General features: G+C 42.8%; 1 protein-coding gene across 5 annotated transcripts in view; it reads left to right on the top strand.

Annotated features, from left to right (window-relative positions):
* SIPA1L1 (signal induced proliferation associated 1 like 1) overlaps nt 1-13,353 on the top strand; it is a 228,730-nt gene extending 215,377 nt beyond the window's left edge. For all 5 annotated transcript variants that reach the window (XM_050897053.1, XM_050897056.1, XM_050897054.1 and 2 more), the window contains 6 exons: nt 329-494; nt 3,832-4,075; nt 7,141-7,287; nt 9,774-9,888; nt 10,395-10,476; nt 11,249-13,353. In XM_050897053.1, the coding sequence (XP_050753010.1) occupies nt 329-494; nt 3,832-4,075; nt 7,141-7,287; nt 9,774-9,888; nt 10,395-10,476; nt 11,249-11,392 (898 nt within the window). In that variant the 3' untranslated portion in view covers nt 11,393-13,353. The remainder of the gene's footprint in view (nt 1-328; nt 495-3,831; nt 4,076-7,140; nt 7,288-9,773; nt 9,889-10,394; nt 10,477-11,248) is intronic.
* Nucleotides 13,354-23,115: the final 9,762 nt, after the last annotated feature.

Raw genomic sequence — 23,115 nt, 5'->3', positions numbered from 1 at the left:
TTCTGCTTTTGGGCTCATTGAAGACATTTATAGTTTTTAGTTTTGTGCAGAATACACGTTATTTTAATAGATTCAGTCCCTTATTGGGAAACTGTATTACGATAACCTTTAAGTGTATTGCTAGTTGATGTTTTTAAACAAGTTTGTTCTTTCAGTAGGTATGCATTAAGATGAGGCTCTGCTGTATTAGCGAAACTCCTTCCCTCCTCCGTGCCCCCTACCTAGGTTTTTTCTTTGAAAATCTTGAGGGTGCTATAATTCTTGTTTCATTCATGCCTCCTGCCCCAGGGCTTTGAGACCTGAATGTGTCTGTTCCATTTCATTTAAGACGTCACCAGAGTGATGGCAATGAAATGGCCCACCCTCGGCTGCGTGCTTCAGCAAGAGATCTACGAGCATCGCCGAAACGAGCATCCAAGTCCACCGTTGAAGAAGAGCTGAAGAAATTGATAGATCTTGATAGCCCAACACCTGAATCCCAGAAGAATTTTAAGGTATGTTAAAGAGAGAGTCTGTCGTCTGGCTATCTCTTGTCACAGTTAAGTGAAATCTGAGAATACCTGAAGAGCAATGCACAGGTCCTGTTCTGATCCAAGTCATAGTTCTGTTGTTACAAAATAGAAATGTGTGAAGTTACGCTTTTTTAAGAATTTGATGATTGAGTTCATTGCTGCCTAGGCATATCAACTAATACAGCAAATGCTTCACAATTTGGAAAAGGGTGAAGGCCATGAAGCTCTAAGATTTCTGTGTAGCAAATGCTGAGTGCTTTCAAAGCGGTCAAAGCTGAAGCGTTCATTCATACAGAGCTTACTCGGTTGGACTTTGCATTGGACTCAAGAGTTTCTCAGATAGGAACTTTTCTATTCTCACCCATAACAGGAAAAAAAAATGCAAGGCATTCCCTGAATTCTCATCATGGACAGAAGGTCATCCGTTTGTCACAGACTTATCTACTAGAGAAATATATTTGGGGAACAGTTTCATTATTACAGTCACTGCAATATTATTACAGTTTTGTGTGCAAATTTAAAAAGACTAGTATGCCAAATTGCAAAGATCATTTAGGACTGCTGGCTCATGGAAAATCGTGTAGTGTTGTCTTACGCATTTGAATTGTTATTCTCTGATTGCATCACTAGACAGTGATTTGTTGACAGTATTGAAACTCCTTGCAAAAAGCATGCTTTTAGGCCTCTCTAATCCTGTTACTGCACAAGGACCAAGAATGCTCCCTAAACTTATACAGAATAAATAGTTAGAAACATTTCCTGATGTATTTCAAAATGTGTATAACACCACAAAAGTGCATATATTAATTTTAAAAATTTTGAAGAGAACATCTTGATTTCTACAGTCTCCATGTACAGTCAGTGCTTAACAGCCCAGGCTCGTCACCTAGAGCCCCAATGGTTTCCACAGCAACCATGCAGAAGAGAGGGCTGCAACTTCTTCTTTGCTTGTAAAAAACCAAAGTGGCTTATTAAAACTTCTAAGTGCTAAGTTCAATACACAGATTATTTCAGATGTTACCTTTGACGCCGGAGGAAAAAAAACCTTGCCAATGACAAGATATCTTTTTCTTAGGTTTGTGGTAGTTCTGAGGGGAGTGTGCCATGGGCGATGTGAGCATCTCCTGTTGGTTGTTTTGAGTAAGGGGGTTGTTCTCATTCCAAGAAATTCCATTCTGTTTAAAGCGGTGACCTGAGGACCATGAAAAGTGTGTGTGTTCCCAAGTTTTTTGTTCTTCTGCTTTGGGGTTAGTGAATCGGTTCTCACCCTGATCTTTATTTCCTGGTGACTGTAACAAGTTATGTTAACTCAGGTTACACTTTTGATAAGCTTCAGCAAGTTAATAACATTCTATCACACCAATTAATCTTTTCCATTTTAAAAGTAACTGTCATTTCTGTCCACTGCATGATTTATATTTCATCTTACAAAAAAGTTGCTCTTACAGCACAAAATTTGACAGTTTAAAAAAAAAAAAGAATGATAATGGCCTTCATTAGTTCACCGCACAAAGACCAAAATTCCTCCTCCTTCCTGTCTGTTTGCTGCCAAAGGCTTTGTTTGCTACTAGAATTTGTTCTAGGCTGTGATTTTCTCTTGTGCATCTTTTTATTATCTTCCCAGCCTTCCTTATCTCCTTACCTACTACTTATGCATTATATCTTCTCAGACAAGTCCCTCTCCTTTTTCTTTTCCCTCTGCTCTACTTCCAGAAGACAGCTCCTACTCGTATTGCCTCTGTTCCAACTCCATCAGACGTTCATATCTGTGCAACCTTTTCATCTCAACATCTGATATTAACTGGTGGTTCCAGCTTCTAATTCTTTAACACTAAGTGAACTATACCACCCTTGAGTAAATGCTGCTTGACTTAGCAGCTCTTTCTTTTCCTTTGCCACTTCAGGACAAGTACTGGGAGATTTCACTGGATCGTAACATGAACCTGCTGATTGAGCTTTTAAATTTCAGAATAAAAAAGCAGCTTGATCCTCAGTGTAACGTAGTGACAACTGTGTACCAGAAGTTGTCATTTCTGTAGTGTTAACTGTGTGTGCAAGGCCCAACTGTGATGGGCACGTCCTGAGGGAGGCAATGGAGAAGGGAGAATTTGACGTAATAGAAAGTTGGCATGGGACATGGCTTCTCTTTCCTTCCTTGTCTTTTGATGATAGCAGGTTTTTGGAAATAATTTTAATTGTTTTGGATCCTTATCATAAAACCAAAACGTGCAGCAGTTTTTTAATATTAAAATTTTTAACCTTTTGGAAAAAAAAAATCTGGCAGATTGTCTTCCACTGTACAGTACCAATAGTCCTTCCTCCACGCTCTTCTCCCACCTTGTAGTGTGGGATTTTGATCACAGGAATAGAGTACCGTCTGTTTAAACATTTTTTTCCTCTTTCTGAGAAGAGAGAACTATTTTTATGTGCAAATGAGCAACTCTTTATAATGTTTAATCACACTTTCCAGAAATCGTATTATGTCCTTTTTTGTTTAAACTTGCTTACAGAGCAAATGAGGGTGGTGAGGTCTTCCTTTCTGTTTGCCATTTCTCCATAAAAGCCTTTGAACCAAATTTCAACCAAACTGTAAAGAAATATTTTGTCTTAGAGATAGTTATGTTGCTACAGGTTTCATGAAAATCAGTGTCTCTGCTGATGGGAATGGTTATGCGTTCTTTGATAGCAGCTCGCTGGCACTGGCCAGAGAGTACGTAACTCCAGGCTAACCACAGCATTGCTTTCTCCTATGTGGAGCATGGAGGAAGCTGGGATGATGGTGGGGGTAAGACACAAGTTCTCTTACTCATGGGACTATTTACTTAATGTTGATTCAAATCCTTCTGAAGAATCAAAGCGGTGGTGGGTGTTCCTAGTTGTTCAGTAATATAAGACTTCTAATTAGTTGGCAGTGCTCTGCCTGCAGGAAGGCAGCCTCCCCCGGGCACAAGGGAGAACTCTGGTTTATGCAGCATTCAGTCTGTTTCTGTAAACATTCTCTGCTACACGTCAGCTCTAGAATCCATGAGGGCTGCCTGAGATTTCCACTTCAGGAGAAGTTTGAAGGGTATTTAAAAGGTAGAATGTGAGATAGGCTAAAAAAGACGTATATAGGTTCTGTAGTTATAATCTTCCTTCAAAGCCGATTCCTTTAGTTGTTTTTCCTATCCACTCTGAAAAAATACTATTTTAACACTTGCTTGCTTTCTTCAAAAAAAAAAAAAAGTTTTAAAAAACGATTTCAACAGGGACTTCAAAAGTTTCTTTATTGATTTTATTTTTTTCTCATTTCTTTTTATTTGTTTTTATGACTGTATAGTCACACACTCTGTCCTGTCAGTCTCCCTTTCCCAGCACTCCTACCACAAGGCGTGCCTTGCAAAGGACTTTGTCAGATGAGAGTATTTACAGTGGTCAAAGGGACCATTTCTTCACCTCACGGGCCTCGCTCTTGGACCAAGCCATGCCAAATGATGTACTGTTCACCAGCACGTACCCTTCTCTCCCAAAGTCGCTGCCGTTACGGAGACCATCATATACTTTGGGAATGAAATCACTACATGGTAAGTGTATTTCTCACTTATCTACTTTCAAAGGAATCCTTTGTGAATCATGTTAAGGGAAAATGTTTGTTACAGCAATTAGTACTTCCATCTTGATTTTGCTAAAAGGAGGAGAGTTAAGTCACGTGCCTGATAATATAAAACAGGATGGGAATTCTTTTTTTTCCTCACTTCAGTGAATATAAGACTGCATGACTGGTCATGCAGTTACCTTGTGGAAGGAGCACAAAAACTTGCCTCATTGGCTGTAAGTTTTCACCATTTCTTCCAGGAGTCATCTGGACCAGTTGGACCAATGGGCAAATAATGTATGCCTGGTTATCCACTAGTGACAACTTCAGATGTCAGTTCCTTTAGTGTGGGATTATGGGAACAAAATACTATTAGGAAAATAATGATATAAAGGTGGATAAATACTAGTGGACATTTGGATGTACAACTACACCAGATAGAGCTTTCATTGCACCAACAGTTTTTAAATTCACTCCCTTACACTATTCATGTTACAGGACTTGAGTTACTTATTTTAGTCATACATCAACAGCTAACAACAAAAAGTTCCATGGTAAACTGCTGTCAAGAAGGTGCTCAGCTTTCCCCCGTTAGTTTACTGAAAAGCGTCAGTAGGATTATGTGATAGGTTGTGTGTTACTGCATGTGAATGTCTCAGTTGGTGAGAAAGGGAATTTTCACAGGTTCCCGCTGTACCTCATAACTAAATGTGTACTAAATGTGTTTTCCAGAAATAGAGCTAGATCTCACAGTGTAGGATTCTGCAATGTTTTCTGAAGAAGTACCTATCTGCTCTGATTTATTCATGTTTTAGTATGTTTCAAGAGGAAAATGAAAGGCTATCAATAGATTCAACTCACTATAGCGGGCCCTAAGCACGGTCTGTATTTAGATACACAGGCTACATTTGACAGTGAAGGCTGCTGAAGAAATCTATTTTAAATTCTTTTCATCTGTCTGTGATCACCAGGCATCAGTTTTCAGTGTTGAACCTGACATTTTCATGAGCTGTTGTTTCTGTACAACATGTTTCTTGCGTAAGAGTTAGGAAACTGAGCTCTCTTCACTTCTGCTTTTTATATGCACTAAAATAACTTTGCAGACTTGGTTACACTTGTAACTGGCTGGTGGATTTGGCTTCTGAGGGCTTGGGGTCAGAAGATTAATGATGCCATCTGAGTAGAAGTGGAAAGCAGCACTTGGTCTCTTTTCGTTTAGATGCCTGTATTTTCCGAAAAGAAAACCACAAAACCTTCTTTCACTGTCACATTGTCTTCCACACCAAACCGATTACTCCTCCTAGCACATAAGCTTTCTACATTTGTCAACAAAACAAGATTTCCATTTTCTATAAAATGTAGGCCCTGCATGATAAAAGGACCAGCTATTTGAGTGGCACACGAATTGTCTCCCCTCCCTCACTTGCCTTTGCTGAGAGAAGGATTAAGTAGAGCTGGATATTTAATACCACAAGTATTTGTTGGGTTCTGCCTATTCAAAAGTCTTTTAATTCAAAGATCTTAATAACAAAGAACAGCCATTCCAGAGCAGCTTCATTTGTTTTGAAGAGGGAAAACAATGAGCTAAAAATATTCTTATTTACTCATCAGTCTTAATTAACAATCCAGCTCACACTTTTAAAACAGGTACTTTTTCAAATGGTTATTTTTTTCTTCTAATTCTGTGTATCTTTTCACTAATTGTAAATATTTTCATGTTAAGAACTTCCCAAATAACTGCCCTCTTTTGGGGAGACAATACAAGAATCCTCGGTGTTAATATTGAGCTGAACTTACGTTTATAAAAAGTAAACACACACAGACACAAAAAAATTCTTTTTTTCAAGATTTTTGAGCAAAGAAGTGAATGCGGTGTAGCTTTTCTGGTCATTGTTTCCCAGGCAGCAATATTATTTAGCTAAAGTTATTAGAAAGTTATTTTAGTTAATGAAGTTACATAGTTATTAGACTATCAAAAGGGGGCGGGGGGGGGAGGCAAAAATAAGCAACACAACTAGTAGCATTTGTCTTCCAATGGGCTTGTATCCTGCCCACCACGCTGTCTTTCTGTTCTCTCTGGCCAAATGGATTCTTCACTATACCCTTCTTCTCTGCAGCTTCCTCACAGGTGCCCAGTCTGTCATCTCACCCCTACATCTGTGGTGCTTCTAATACCACCTACAAATTTTTCAAAACTTTCTTTACGCCCTGACAGAGGGCATGAGGAAACAAGTTGTTGCTGCTTCTGAGCTTACACATGTGCTGACTGACAGGCATTGCACGTTTTTTGATCGTCCAGCCAGTAAACTGAAATGAAGTAGATAATTGTTGGGTCACAATTTGTTCTTTCCGTAATTAGTGGCAATAATTCAAGTGTTTCACTTTGCTAGGCACCAGTTTGCACAAAAATTACAGGGACTTTATATCCTTCTTTCAAGCTTGCCAATGTTTTTTCTGTAGTGGGCCACGTACCAACTTACAGGTGGGTGTGGGTATTTTGCAGTAAAGATCAAGAGGTTTCACTAAACTGCTGAGAGATGTGCAACGCTTTGGAAGTCATTTTAAGGGTTTTCTGGTACTGATTCATCTTGGTAGGCCCAAGTCTGCTCCCATTGGTTTATGAGATTGTAAAGAGAGGAGGAAAAAAACCCCACAGTTTTGTATTTTTACAGGAGCAAGTGGGTGCCAGGGAGTGTAGAAGCCCCAGCAAGCTGCAGAGCCCTCCAAAGTATCTTCAGCTTGTTCAGAGGCAGGAAGAAGAGTACTGCCCCCAGCCCCAGTGCTGGGGGGAGGCAGAGGTTGGCTTTTGAAGTGCTAAGCTGCAAAGATTCAGGCAGGTTAGAAAGGAGCTGAGTGTCCTGGTGAGAAGTACTGTCTCAGAAAACTGGCTTGTAACGTGCTGTATCTGGTCAACTACAGTTGATCAAACTTTCTACTGAGTTCTGGTTCCAAAAGTGCTATCCCAGGAAAATTAAAAATAGGGATGCATTAGTATTAAGAAAGGAATTTTGGGGGTGTTTTGTGGAGTTGATAATTTGTTCTGCATTACTCTAGGAGAGTTTTCTGCCTCAGACAGCTCCCTGACAGATATCCAGGAGCAAAGACGGCAGCCTATGCCAGACCCTGGTCTTATGCCGTTGCCTGATTCTGCCTCTGATCTGGACTGGTCAAACTTGGTAGATGCTGCCAAAGCCTTTGAAGGTAAGTTTTCAGAATATAATACTTAGAAGGCTGGTCTTTGTGCATGCTTCGTTAAGGAGTGTTTTGGGGTTTTTTAATCTTGACTCTTGCTTTTGTTGTTGTTACTGTTTCTACTTAGTCTGAAGCTTAAGCTCATTTAAAATAGCAACTCAAGTCTTAACAGCATAAAACTTTGTCTGTAATACTCAGATACCATTTCTTCATACTGGAATCCCTCTGTGCTACGGTTCAGCCAAATCTCTGTAAAACTGGCTACCTTTGATTTTGAGCAGTTGCAGACATCACAGCTAGGATGGAAAAGACATCTGGCACGAAAGTGCAAAAGTAAAGTCAAATAGCAGGGGAAAAGCATACGAGCACACTAATGATTGCTTGTGTACTGCACTAGCAATAAGTTTCTGTAGCACAGTTGAAGTGCGCTGCCAAGGTAGTTTGGGAAATATGCCTTGTTGGTATATACTTTTCTATTGCTGTTCTTCCCTTCGCATACTCTGAATACATAGACTTGCACATAAGTGTCGTTTCATCCTATGGCACTTCCCATCTCCTTGACACTTAGTAAACTGAAGAGAACTGTAAGCTGCCTAGAGGTATTTGAATTTAAAATTAAATACACTTCAGCCCAAAGGGAGTTTACCTTACAGTTACTATAATGCGATGGAAAAGTCTTCTAGGTGCATTGAACAGGAGTGCCTTTTCCTAATCTCTGCACAAATGCTGTCCCACCTTCATGAAAGTGTTTTTGCTGATCCTGAATCTTTTAGACATTATTCTGCATGGTTGGAGAAGGCTGTGAAGTAACTTGCTTTCTTGGCTGTTCTCTGGTAGTATCCATACACATCATTAAGACAGTGCATGTCTAAGCTGGTGTTCAAGACATACGTGTGTGCTCTGCTCTATTGCTATAGGAGTTGTAGGAGCAGCATGTCTCATTTCTGCCGTGCAGTCTTGGGAAAGAGTATTCAAAGTAAGCCTTAGTCCTCAAGAGGAGATTAATTTGTAGTAATGTTGTTTTTCACCACCACATAGGGATGAAACCCAGGTTTTAACACATTTCACTGTGGTTGGCAATTTCTGTTTAAAAGATCCCCTTTTTTTGGTTAGATTTATTTGACTGTCCTCATTAACCTGCATCCCTCGCTTTTGTAGGCCCCAGACTCACTCATGTTACTCTTTAGAATTGTGAACAAAGTCAGTGTGGTGAAGTTAACAAACCGACAGCTCAGATGAAGAAAAGCTGGGGTAATGTGTTGGCTGGCACCTTCATCTCACTGCTGTAAAAATATATTCAGATTTGGCTTGGAGAGGAAACAGCTGTCTGATGTCAATATAATCCCAGTCTTTAGTCTCTGCCAGGTGCCAGCAGGGACTGACAAGTACCAAGCAGCCTAAATTCTGATTTGTGATCCTGGACACCTCTCTTCCACATCGTTGGTTGGTGTCTCCAGCACAAGCCCCCGAAGTTACGAATAGTGATATCTGCAATCAGCTGAAACAAACTGCCTGGATCCCTGAGCTACACCAACCTTCAGTATTTTCATTCAAAGGAAAAAAGAGAGGAGCAGGAAAAATTCGATCAAATATCAAGGCACGTTAATTTTAGCCTTGTTGAAAGCACAGAATAAAAATTTGCCAAGCAGAAAAGGATACTTTTCTATTTCCAGTGAGAGACCAGCAGCTGCTGAGGGAGAGAGATGTCAATTTATTAAACTAAAAAGTGTTTATGTTACTGTTTGTGCTAGGAAACTCCAGAGGTAGGGGCAGTCAGTAGTTTACAGCCACACCACATGTGATAATGATTTAGAGATGTGTTAAAACATCTGAGCGGTTACAGGACAAAAAAGTATAGACACAAGGCAGGAAAGAGGTTTCACGTTTCAATCTGAAAACATTCTCTAAGGCATAAGGAAAAAATTTCACGTTCTGAAAAATTACATTGGTCATTTTACTTTCCACATGTAAATTGTGCACAGTGAGCTTTTCTTTCCTCAAGATAAAAAAGGATCCTTTCTGGAGTGAAGGAAGCTAAATACAGTTACTGAGTTACTGGGTACTGTCATGCGGTTGTACCCAGGAAGTTTGGCGCAGCTCTTGTTGTTCCAGCTTGGCTTCTTGCCTCTCTTGGAATTGGACTTGGGTGGACTCTGTGAGCGCTGCCGGGGTACCTCTGCTTTGCACTCTCTAGCGTCTCCCTCCTGGAGAGCTTCTTAGCCTGAGGGTGATGCATGATCTGTGTGAGCATGCAGTGCTGTGCCAGAGCTAGTACTTGGTTGTTGAATCCAATACAGTGGAGAACGTGGTGCAAACATTTGCAATGCCAGTTTGCTTCTGTCAAGTGGATATTGGTATGTCGTATCGTCACCTTATCATGCTTGAGACAGAGTTCTTAGATGGCTTTGAGATCCTGCAGTGTAGCTGTTGCACTATGCCTGAACAGATAATTGTTACTGCTGCCATTGTTTTTCTCTGTATGTTTGCCTTCCCAGTTCAGCGAGCTTCATTCTTTGCTGCTGCTGATGAAAATCACAGACCTGTGAGCGCTGCCTCCAGTAGTGATCAGGCTGAGGACCAGCTTACTGCACAGATAAAGCCTTATACAGGGTAAGTAAATAAACCAGATACACAGGCTTCCTCAGCTACAAACCAAGGAAAAGAGTAGCAACATCTTTATTTGGAAGCCATCTCCAGGCTTTACAGAACTCTTCACAAGTTCTCGTGAAGGTGGTGGTAGGAAGTGAAAACAGAAGAATCGTAAGTACAGTTGAACTTTTTTGCAGAGTACAGTTGAACGTTTTTGCAGGTTCGTTCTTGTCTGAGATGTTCATGAACCTGTCCAAAGCAATGGTAATTCAAGGCACATATAATGAGTAGAAGTAGAGAGAAGTCAAGTGATGGGATGGCCCCAGTTAATCACAAGTTAAGTTTGTTCTGTTGATTGATGTGCTGCATGTGAACCATGTTCGGTTCTTTTTGTTCATTTTGTGAATTCTTAGCGTACCTGAGTGCATACCTACATAAAGCCACTTGGTATAGACAAGGCTGTTAGCTACCCTATGTGAAGACAGTAAATCATGTCAATACCTATTCTTGTTTCCTGCTTTCAACAGTAAGGAATCTCCTCCAACTCTCGCCTCTAAAGTGGACCAACTAGAAGGTTTGCTGAAAATGCTGCAAGAGGATTTAAGGAAGGTAAACATTTTGTCTACAGAAAATCTGTAAGACACATATTTAGTGCTGATAGGTGATGCTAATAACTGTGTAATCCTGCTTTGCCGTGCCTGAGCCTGTGACAGTCTCATCCTTCTATGAGAAAAAGACATTTCTTTACTATTTTTCTGAGGCCATACTTCTAATTATGCAAGGCTAGGGTGGAGTGTCTAAATTTGTAGGCATCTGATTCCTCTGCTTAAATTAGGAGAGTGATTCAGAGTACCTCCAGTCCTAATTCAGGTGACACTGCAAAAGGCTTGAAGTTAGGCCATGTAAATATATCCTGCTGATGTTGAAAAGCGAGAGTATTATCTAAACATATAATTTCTACTGTGGAAACTTCCTGTATTGTGTTACTGCCTGCTTGGTCCAAGAAGGATCTGCTGTAGTCAGATGAAAAGTCTCTTAGCTGGGGAGGTATTTGCAGGAGTATTTCCTATCCCCTATTTAGTTAACCATCAGCAGTTGTACATAGATGTTGTACATACAGAACAGGGCATGCCCAATTTTATTTCACCACTTGGGGAGCCAGCTTCTGTGTTAGAATTTAATATAGAGAAATCCTGTTCATTCAAGCAAAAAGTGAGGAATGAAATGTCACAAGTGTCCCTTAGATATAAAACCATGTGTTACTGCACATAAAATCCTTACGAAGAATGAGACTCATGCTCTCTTAAGAGATTCTTGCCTCTCTATGTCAGTAGAAAACCTAAAATTTCCACTAAGATCTGTATTTTTCCTCATGCCTAAGGAAAAAGAGGACAAGGCCAGTCTTCAGGCTGAAGTGCAACATTTGCGGGAAGACAACTTGAGGTTACAGGAGGAATCCCAGAACGCAACCGAGAAACTGAAGAAATTCACCGAATGGGTTTTCAACACAATTGATATGAACTGAGAACAGTGTACGGGGAAGGAAACTATCTGTTATGAATATTATTACTGGGACTTAAGCTTTAATGCCACCTTAATCATGACATGTGAAAGTATAGTCAGAGCACTTCCTTGTCCTTCATCCTCCAATAACCCTTTTTTGCATCTCTGCGCGCACTCAGAACAATTGCAGATCAACAATCAATGTCTGCCTTTTGTAGAAAAAACAAAGTAAATAATTTTAAAAAGGTAAAATAAAGGTTTAACTGCTAAAATGTGAATGTCTATTTTTTGCACATTGTCTCTTTATCGGTTATGTACAAAATGATTTGGAGGTGGGATCAGGCTTGCTGTTCCATCTGCCTCTGTTTCCATTAACTCCTTTCTCTCTGTTTCAGGTAATCTGCTTTTCTTGCAGCTTTAGCAAATATTATGACATCTAGAAAATTAGAAAGAAATGTTTATTTTAATGCTCTTCTTACATTGTTTTCTGAAGTATGCCACAGACGAGGGGATGTAATGCAATGTTTTAGGTGTCTCCTTAGCAATTTGTGCTTGATTGCTAGTGCTACCTTCCCATACATTACAGAGAACGCGTGTCCATAGTGTATGGTACAGTACAACCAGCATCATAACATTTGGAGAGAGACTAGAGACGTGAGCTGTGGGTGAGGCATATTATCACACATCTATTGCATTAGCATTTCTGGTAGCCTTTGTTTCCCGTGGAAACAATGGCTGCAAGTAATTTTACGAACAGCAAAACTAGGCATGCTGCAGTTCATACTGTATCAGGCAGGCTGAGAGATACTGAGCACTGTTGCTGTACCGCTGAAGTACAGTCCCCTTCCCTTCCAGGGGAATCTGTTACTTGCATACGTGCAGAAGACTTAGGCTGAAGTTGTAAAGAGATAAGATTTCTTTCCCCTGAACTGTTTCCATGAAGATCCACGTAAACCGTCTCCGTGCACCTGCCCTCCCATTCTGTTTCTCTGGACTTCTCAAATCTCAACAGATTTGAGAAATGTTTATTCAACTTGTGTTTTATTACATGAGAGGTCTTACAAATCTTTTACTATGGTAGACAGAGGAATATGTAGAGGTGAATTAGAGAAGTGTATTTTTCAAAGTGCTGGGATAGGATTGGAGCTCTGAAATCCCCAATCCCCAGTGAAACTGTCTAGCGTGAGAATTCCCAAACTGCCTCATGCCAGGGAAGTTATTTTCTTGTTCTTTGAAGGAACACCTAACTTGCCACAACGTGTTACCTCTCCAGAAAATACCTTTTAGGTGTCAGAATATGACTTCTAAGCGCCGCAGTCTGCACAGGCATTGAACTGTGCAGCGTGCTGAGAAACCTTTTCTACTCCCTTCTGAGGATACAGTCACTACCTTAATGAATATTGCCTTGCATAAAGTGCAGTATATTTGGGAGTTAATTTCAAGAGCATCCACTCCCTCCCCTTTACCACATTCTCAAGTAGATAGATTAAAATCATCGGGCATAGTCTTGTCACAGAAACTTCCCTGCTCTTTTCAGATCCTTTTTTCATGCTCTTTATTCTTGCTCCACACAAGTACACACTGCACTTCAACCTCAAACTTCATTTGTGATGCTAATCCCCATGGAGTTCTTCTCTAATGTTTTGTCATGGAAATGGATCTCTTTGGAACTATTTCTGGAGTGCTTTTGTAAAGGTTTAGAATGTCTTGGGTTTTTTAATGACTTGTATGAAGGAGATTTATATAATGCCTGATATTATTTGTAAATGGGAAATATTGCTAACATCTCTGAGCATCCTGAAGTCTTGCTTTTATTCTCTTTTATTTTCAAGTTTGGTTTTTATTTTATTTCAAAAAATATTTTGGGTCTTGGGGCAGACTATTTATTAGAGTTTTGCAACAGAGTTCTTCTTGTATGATGCCACTGAAGGCTACTTGTAAAATTCTGACAATAAAACTCATTTTAAAGGCTCTTCTAAACCATTTTCTTCTGATTTTGTTGGGTTTGTTGTTTTAAGACTTTCCAGAGAGTCCATTTCTTCCTGCTTGCTTCTTGTACCACTTTTCTCAGTGCTTAGCGGTAGAAGAGTTTCATTCTCTATCAGATTTCCACTTTTTATCCCTTTGAAGGCCATTACTTGGCATATATACACACACTTCATCCCTTGAGTTTTTATTTGCATTACTGCACAAGTGTATTTTCTTCCCCCATTTGCAAGGTTTTGCTACCTTTAACAGTGACTCTGAGCTTCACCAGGCTGATACAGTAAAGGAGGGGCAGTGATTTTTTAATCATTTATCGGGATTTTAGAACTTACTTGGAAAAATTGAAGCCGATTTAGGTCAAAATGAAACTTGCCTGGCACATCTGCCCCAGGGCACGCACAGCTTTCAGCATCCCAGAGCCAAACCTGTGAGCATGCAACATTAGGTATTAGATTTGTTTTGTTTTCCAGATCTCCTCCTTTGACTTGGGAGATGACCTTGGACGTGTTTTGAATAGACCTTTTTTTGGCCCAGTGGATCACCGTTCTGCGTGGCTCAAAAATGTGGAACTAGGTCGGTCTGCAGGAAAGCGTCTTCCAGGTTCACTGAACGGATCCTTAAAAGGCACGTGGGGAAAGAAAATCTGTCTCTTTCTAGCAGTGAAGTACCAGACCAAGAGAGCTCTGAAGCAGCAAGAGCAAATAGAAGCATCTGATTGAAAAATGGGTGTTGAATCTCGGAAACAAAACTAGATGCTGTCTTACCATTTGTAATTGGATACTGGTAATTGAGTTGAAGCAGAAAGTTTCCTGCAGGTCAAGGAGTTGCCCTGCCCACATTCATAATGAATTCACGCCAGAGGTTCCCACGCTCCACCATGCACACTGCGAGGTCAGCCTAGACCAGGGCAAGATCTAACTTGCAGGTGTCTCCTCACAGCCTGGGTAGTTACGGGCCTAAGCAGAAGGCAGGTGGCTGTGGGAGGAGTGTGGGTAACGGGCTGCCTTCCCATTTCACCCATTTCTCCCAAGAAAGCGGTTTTATATTCCTGGAAACAGTGTTGTATTCCTTGTCGATGTTCCAGTGCGAAGGTACTGTTCTCCCTGTGACAGTGTTTTGGATAGCCAAATGCGGCTGGTACAGCAGCAGAAGGCTGCTTTCTCTCAAAATCCCCAGATCGGGGCGGGGGGGGGGGGGGGGGGGGTCACCACGGGGGAACTGCAGCTTGCATCATCGATAATACTCTATCAGAAGTAAAGCAGGGTGTAGGTAACAGGTCAGAGGGTATCGGGCTGCAGTAAGAGGCGAGCTGTAAGGCACGCAGGAGGTGGGATTGTGAGGGGAGAGGCTAGTGGGAAGGGGACTGGGGAGGCAGTTGTGGGGTTAGGGGAGAGATGATGTGGCGATGAAATGCAACACGTCCAGGTTTTACTCCTCTAAAAGTGTGGTTACTGTATGATAGCCTAATGTTTCTGTAGGAAGCTGTGCTCCAGACCTGATGAATGGGTATTGTGAGGAAGCCTTTTTCCCAGCTTTTCCTGTTGTGGGAAAGGTCCCCATGAACCAAGCGCAACTCGGGAGAGTTGTCTTGTCTGTTTTTAAAACCTTTATGTAATTCTTCTCTCATCTCCTAGTGCCTTCTTTTGGGTAGACGGTTAACAAATCCTCTTTTAAAGCAGTCTGCTGTCTCCTAGCAGACACTTCAGTATGGTGTTAGTCCTGTATGTGAGCAACTTGCTTTGCTGCAAGACAGCAGGGGAACAGAGGCGGTTGCTGTTTACCAGCTGGTATGGCATCCAAAATTGGATTCCCTGGAGGAGAGATGACGCTGTCCCTCCTCCACTGCTGCAGCTGGAGCAGAGACATGGACTTTGCTGAGGTGGTTACTAATGGACAGGACCTGGGCGATGAGATGATGATGCTTGTACAGATGCCTTCACCTCTTCCTGATACTAGCTGTGGTGAGGAAATCCTTGCCATGCTGTTTGAGGCAATGCTGGAGGGGAAAAAAGCTCATAGAAGTATTTACTTCAGAGCTCTGCAGTAAGAGCCCCTTCCCCTAGCAGAGGTTTCAGCTTCAGCTGGGCGTGAGGAGAGCAAGGCTGAGGAGTTTGTGTGAGTCGGGCTTGTTGGAGGCCAAGGTCTGGATTTGGAGCCCCATTTCCCCAAGGGAGGCGGTGGCTGATGGCAGTTACCTGCACCCCCTTTCTGCAGTGAAGGCTGGCTGCAGCCACTGTGCGGGAAAGGCAGACCCTCTCCCATTTCCCACTGCAGCAGCCTGGGGGAGTCGCACTCAGCTTTGGGGAGATGCAGCTGGCTGCTGGGGGGCCTTGCGGGGTTTTGCCCCCGCTTGGTATGCAAGGTCACAGCAGGCAAGTCTCTCTCTCTGGCTTCTCCTGGGCTTGCATGGAGCTGTCTCCCTCCAGAAAGTGACTTCAGTGTGTCACAACCAGCTTGTGTTTCTCCCAGATGTTTGGTGTCTGAATGATTTAAAGTGGGCTGGGCTGTTTGTGGTATGGCAAAGTGTGGCCAACTCAAGTGGGAGCTCCTACGGGGAGTAAGATGGGGGTGCTGCAGCAAGCTGCACGGCCTTCCCAAACCACAGGGCTGGGAGCTGCAGAATTTGTGGTCTATCACAAGGTAACTTGGAAGGATCCTCAGGAAGTCTCTTGTCCAACCTCCAACCAAGTCATGGTCAGCTCTGAGGTCAGACCAGGTTGCTCAGGACTTTATCCAGTTGGGTCTTGGAAAAAAAACCTCCAAGGATGGAAACTGCGCTGTCTCTCTGGGCAAGGCATGACTGTCCTCATGAAAAAGTTTGTATCAGGGTTATTAGTAGAAATGTGTAACCTCAGCAGCAGTTGCAGGCTACGTTTTGCCTACATTCCTCCAAGAGCTCATGACACAGGAGTCTGTACCCTCCTTGAAAGCCTTCGAGCTGTCCCCTGCCTGGGGCCAGCAGCAGAGCACCCACATTTGCTTTCCCTCTGTTGAGCCTGGCAGGAAGGAGGCCCTGCGGCTTGGTGTGTGCTGAGCTTTGTTTGCTCCACTGATCAACTTCCTACAGTACAGTACAGTTCTGATTTTTTTTCTAGAGATTCCTCCTTTCTGTACTCAATACCACTCTTTAACCAAGGCCTGGATTGTGCCCTCTGGTTCTGCTTCACGCTGCACTGCCTGCAAGAAGGACACATGCTGCCAGGCAGGGAGACACAGCTGCTGGTCAGATGATGGTCTTGGCAGCCAAAGGAGGCCCATCAGCTTTTGGCACACAAAGAAGTCAGAGACTGAAACTAGGATGTGTTCAAGGACTTGGACTGAATGTGGTTTCCTAACCTCATGTTGTGATAGTGGCAAATGCCACCAACTAGTAACTAAAAAGAGGTTTCACGCCACAGGGGCAAAAAACCAGGAACTTGTCCTGGTGCTGTTTTAAACTTCATTCCTGTTCTTTCTTCTTGCTTCCTCCCACCTGCTCCTGCACTTTTCTTTTTGCAGAGTCTGTTCCTTGTGTCTGGTGGCTGGTGACTGCTGTTTTGCAGCCCGGGATCTGGTGCAGCAAGAGTGACTGCTGCGCTGAACCTGGCAGCGAAGCTGTGACAGCCTGTGGCTGAGCTGAAAGGCGAGACTGAGTCGAGCAATTGAAGCACTTGGCTGAACAAAAGAGCTTGACTGCTCACTTGATTTTCTTTGAAAGGGGTCGAGGTGTATTTGCATCTTCCTTGCATCTCACCCCCAAAATTGAGTTTGCTTAGCTGGAGCTGGGAGGCTCAGTGATAACTTACCTGTATGGAAGGAACAAGCTATGTCATGCCCAAAAAGCTATGTGCCAGAGATAACGCCTGGGATGTGTCTACCCACACGCAGCAGAAACGACCAGTATGTGCTTGCCTGGCACTTCATTGCTCGGGGGTTTCAGCTCGGTCCAGCTCCGCGCAGAAGAGTGGCCCAGAGCTCTGCTGTGCCAGCTTCTGCTGCAGGCATAGCATAGATGGCAGTTTGGGGAGATTTCAATCTCGTTTCCTCCCTGACCTGTCACATTTGATCCTAATAGTGGGATAATATAAATACACATCTGTTTGCTTTTAACATTCTTTGCAGCACTTTTTTTTTTTTAAGAGGTTAGGTTTTTTCAAGCTGTGCACAAGCATTTGACAAATACCATTCTTCCTTGTGACTGCTTCGCATTGGTAGACAGGTCAGTCACCACAACCTGCAAGTCCTAATAGTATTTGTGACTGACAGATTATTTTGTGACCTTCCTTGCTTTATATTCTTCCATCAGCAAATGCTCAACATGCAGCCTGGGGAAAAAAGGAGGGGCAGAGGGGAGTACATAGAACTAGCATCTTGCCTACTGAGTATTTGCCTCTTAACGTTCATGCTTGCCTGTGTTTTGCCATACTTAGGACTGTTGAAACTGGAGAATTTTGCATGCGTGAAGTTTTCAAGATGACCTGGAAGTCCCTCATGGAGGGCAAACATCTGAGAGCTGCACCATATTCTGCTAACTGTTCAAGCACCAAGCAAGAAATCATCTCCTCTTCTTGATGAGAAGCTTTATGAGGTTACACCTATAGCAAGGAAAACATGAGTCTCCCTCTTGTCTGTGATTTCTCTTTCAAGGCTTTCATGGCCTAAAAGCAACACTGAAATTAGCATTAGTTCCACAGGTCTGATTTATGTAGCCAGATTTCCCAGTTAGATCTCAGCTGACGTTCTCCACTAAAAACCTGTAGTTTTTAGCCAGATTTGTTTTTTAACTGAGCCATCTTTATATTAGACAGTGAAAATATGGGTCCTATCTCAGCCTACATAGAGGAGACTCATCAGAATCAGAGCATGTAGTGTGGGTCTCTGGTCTGCTCTAAGATGTCCTCCCCAAGTCCTGCCACTCCAGTGGGTCTCGGGCGTGCTACTTGCGTCATGTCGTCTTTGTGGCTGGAACGGGCAGAAATGATGGGACGTGCCTCACAGAAAAGTGCTGGCAGGCAAAAACATCCCTGTCTGAGGTCAAGAAAAGGCAGACAAGTTCTTCACACAACAGCCAATAGAGGAGCCACAGCTGGCCTGGACAAGAGCCCTTGATGTGTTTTCCCAGCAACCTAGTGGCCAGCAGAACAGGAAAAACCAGGGCTGCTGTCTGTGAGACGCCGACCATTGCACGACAAGAGAAAAGGGAGAGGCAGAGTGAAACTCTGCATGTAGGCACACACCAGTCTCTCTATTACTGAAGTTTCCTAAGTGAGAAGCGACAAAGTAGTCTTGGAGCATGCCTTTGGGAACCCAGAGAAAATTTTGCTTCAGCTTCATGAAGTTTTTTGGGGGGGAGGGGGTGTTTTGGTTTTTTAAGGCGTACTGTCCACTTGCAGTCTACTCTGTTTTAAAATTGACTATATTTTAGTGGTTTTACACAGGGCAGACTTGAAAAGATCAATTGGCAGTGTCTAAATACACAGATAAAGGCTGTACTGGTTTCACAAAGCACCGAAGTGGGTGAAATGCTGAATTTCTGCTCGCTTGTGAACTTCACCTCTGTCCCCATGTGACAGGGAAAAACAACAAGGTTTCCCCTTACATGGCTTTGTACTTATGGGCTTTGTAGCCATGATCAGCTCAAAACAGGAGGCTTGAAGGGAAGGGCCATGCTTTCCAAAGAGCCTCTCTTTGAGTCAGGGAAGAGAGCAGAAGAAACTGAGTCCTTTTGGGAGACTACACAGAGACCTGAAAAAAGGTTGGAAAGCAAGAAAATGGGGCCAGATTTCTAAAAGCCACAACAGGGCTGATGGAGTCCGAGTGGGATCTCCCAAAGGGCCTGAGCAGGTGAGGTGCCCAGCTGGCAGCAAGCCCAGGTACGCCTGCCAGGGGCACGGGGCAGCTCTGTGCTCTGGCAGTCCTCGGCCTGCCGCCGGGTCCCTGGGCCGAGGCTCCAGGCTGAGCTCAGAAGAGGCTGGCTGACCCGCTTTTTAGACTATTGCATTTGGAGTTGTGGTTGTTAAGCCAAGCGTAATCGATCCTCACGCTTGGGGGCGTAAGCTGATCCCCTCTGTAGCCACTAACGAGCTTCCCCTGCGTACACCGCGCTGGATGCAGTGAGAGCTTTTGCAGGCTTTGCCAGGGGCGGGATACGGGTCCTCGTGCCGTTGACGGATCCTGTGCTCCAGAGCCAGCGTGCTGGGCTACCGCTCGGACGGCTGCGCTGGGGGAAGCCAGACGCCGCTCCGCTTTGTAAGCGGTGACGAGCTGGGGAGGCCTCCCGCTCGCTGGGCAAAGTCTCATCGGTGGAGGATTTGTTCCCTGCAAATCCACCAGCAGCTGCGGTTTGGCTCTGGCTCGTATTTTAGCTGCACCCTGTGCTTGAACGATTTGGATGAATGTTTCCGGGTTGGTTATGTTGCAGCGAGAAATAAACCAGGAGGGTGATTTAAATGAAGCTTAGTTAAACAGTTGAACATAGTTGTTGTTGGATGCACACAAGTCCATTATAGAAGGGCTTTTTTATTCTGTCCTGTGTTTATACTTTCTAGACATTTCGCTGAAGAAAGATGCATTGATCTCAGTGTGTCTCATAGCACTGAAGCATGCTGGTTTGCAACTAATGTGATCCTTTGTATTGTAGTTACAGTATATTTTCCTAATCAGGGGATACATTAATTACTGAAATGTGGATTGCTATACGTATTGTAACAAGTCATATTTCTGATGTTCACATTCTTATGTCAGAAAATGATGGATGATGCATTCCTTTTTTAAATTTCATTAGTGTACATGCCTGACTCGTGTCCGTTTGGATAGAAACTGAAACTTAGTACAACAAAACAGGAAATTTTATCAGTTAAAAATAATAACATTAAGTAAGATATAATAGAAAAACAAATAAGTTTATTAGACCTTACTTGATGTTTGAAATGAAAAGGCATTATTTTTGGTTAGTTAATTGAAATGATTAATCCAGGTTCCCCTGTCCCCTAACTTTTGGAATTGCTAAATCTTTTTTAACCTCGATTAGAAAAAGCAGGGGGGAAGCCTTCCTTCTTCAGTTTCCCATTGGTTTCTCAGCTTTAAATGAGCTGATCACTGCATTACACTAATTGGAAAACAGAAATGAGGAATATGTTGTCTGCACCCGCACAAGGGGTGCCTGTTGGTGAGAGACAGCTGTAGAGCTTCAGCAGACGTTGATTCCAGGTTCTTAGTCAGTCGTTTCCATCAATTCGTTGGATTACCTGTTTTTTCAAGTATCAGTAGATAAATGTCCTGTTGCAGTTATTTTCATATAATTCCAATACGATTAGCAGACCATAGCATATTTCATATGTACTGGTCTATGCTGGCATTATTTTAAAATCATAGGACCAGGAAGCTGAATTTACACGCGTGAGCAGTGCTGGGAGCAGGGCCTGGAGAGCCAAGTTTGAAAGACTGCCTTCCCAGATCTGTCATGCTCTGACGTGAGACCAGAGGGGACGTCGTAAAGGTCCCCTGCCAAAGTACTCAGTTGTTCTGCACACCCAATCTTCACGGCACCAGCACTCATCACTTAACTGCTACTGTGTACTCACGAGTTCAAAGCCTTGTATGTAAGGTGTGACCAAAAATCACTTCCTACAACGAATACAAATTAAGGCATTCAAAATTAGTAGCAACCTTTGAGGACATCTTAATCTTAGTGTCATCCACTTTCATCCAAGTTCTCTGCGGTCTTGGTCTGATAACACATACCAGGACCTACCTGATAGGCGAATTGTGGGATGTACAGTAATCCATTATTTTTTGTTCATATAAGGTTTTGGTAATCAAACTATTCAGCGCTTGTAATGGTATTTATCAGCCAGTCTTGCAGAGACTTCTTAAATCGTAGTAGCATGTTTACATTTGCCTGCCATGGAAAAATGCATTAATGCCAAATCCATTTGTTTTCACATTTTCAAGGAATGATGTAGCATTACAGAACCCGGCTGATTCTGAAATTAAAAAAAAAAAAAAGGAAATCAAAATGTATAGACATAGGATGTTATTCTTCTGGCCTGTCTGTAGCCATCTATATTTTTAGTACCTTGCTGGTGGCAGCTGAAAGTTTCTTCTGCTGCCATGTCTATGCTGTGAGCTAGTTTTGGTTTAATTTCTGAGACCAGATGTATTAATAAATTAGTTTTTATTAAACTGAAATATCTTTTAGTTATCCTCATCTGGACATGAATAAATAACAATACAATCATTTATTTTTTTGCCGTAAGGCAAGTATTCTACTTGATCCGAAGCAGTACTCCCCATCTGGGGCGCATGCAGGCTCAGCGGGTTGGTAGTATGGGATGAGGTGGAAGCCAGCCTGGCTGGCTGTTCAGCACTGGGCATCTAGATAGGAGAACAGGGCAGATGTACAGGGTTATTCCCCTAGAGTATACCTACAGCAATTTGGTTTAGGGACTTACTGACCAGAGGGGTCATGATTGTATGCAAAAGCCCTCAGTGGATTTTCTTCCATGAACTTTTATTTTATGTCTTTCAGAACCCGTGTAAGCTTCCTGGATCTGTCCCACAGAGGCTCTGCAGCTAACCCCCCGTTAGCTTATTCTGAGTTGCCACCCACTAGTTCACCTGACTCTCCTCAGTTTATGCAAGGCAGGGACAGCAAATGACCAATCCCTATTTACTGTCCCCAAACCACTCATGATTTAAAATACCTTTATTGTAGCATCCTTCAGTTGTCTCTTTTCCAGTCTTAGTCTGGCCTTAGTCTTACTTTTTCTATGGAAGCACTTTCAGTCTTTCCCGTTGCTCTTCTCTGAGCCCTTTACATTCTGCTAAGTCCTTTTGCAGATGGCAGGACCAGAAGTGCACGCAGCCTTTGGGATGGAGATGCACTGCCATGTTATCCTGACATTCTCCATTCTGTTCTCTACCCCTTCCCAAAGTATTCGTAACACTTCATTTTATAACTGCTACTGAACATTAGCTGACGTTATTTCTAAGAATCAGCTCAAGAGCCCATCTTGATGTAATGAGGTCAGCACTGCTTTTCCCATGTCCATTATTTTGAATTTCTAGGTTGCAGTTTTTCTGCTGTTTTCTCACCTTGTCACTTGGTAGCATATGGTTGTTTTGCAGCTCTTCACAGATAACCCTTCTGCTTTTACTCAGCATATCCGCATGCCACCAGGGGGTTTGTCACATTTATTACCCACTCATTTTCCAGGTAATTTACTGAGCCCACTGAACATCGCAGCCTTCAACTCTCATCCCTCTGATACTGCCCTAGTGAACTCCCTCTGTTGTGAAAGATTGCTGCTTATTTCCACCTTTTATTTCTCCTCCTTTAATCATTCATCTACTCCTTATCCCGTGAGAGTTTATATTCCTGGAGAACCTTTGGGGAAGAAGCTTGCTTCAAGGCCCTTCAGTAGGATAAGCAGGCGCTTGTATGCACTGAGTCTGTCTTGATGGCTGCTTCAAAGACATCTAGTAGAGTTTCCAGCAAGAAGACAATGAGGGAGGTGGAAAGGCAGAGAGAGGGTGAAAGTGCCAGTATTACCTCCCTTCTACCAAACAGCCCAGTGGGTATAGAGTTTGTCCAGGATGCTGAAAGACTCTGCTTCATTGCCTCCTTTCTCTAAGGGGATTTGATATTGCACCTCCCACGGAAGCATCCTAACTACCAGACTATTAGCTTAACTTGTATTTTCTCCTGGCTTTTCCTGTTAGATCTCTTTCATTTGCCTTAAAATACTCATTGACTCAGGGATGTGAATTTCTAGCCTG

The sequence above is a fragment of the Gymnogyps californianus genome, chromosome 5 (assembly GCF_018139145.2).
Source record: "Gymnogyps californianus isolate 813 chromosome 5, ASM1813914v2, whole genome shotgun sequence".
Lineage (NCBI taxonomy): Eukaryota > Metazoa > Chordata > Aves > Accipitriformes > Cathartidae > Gymnogyps > Gymnogyps californianus.
This window is presented reverse-complemented; position numbering and strand designations above follow the sequence as displayed.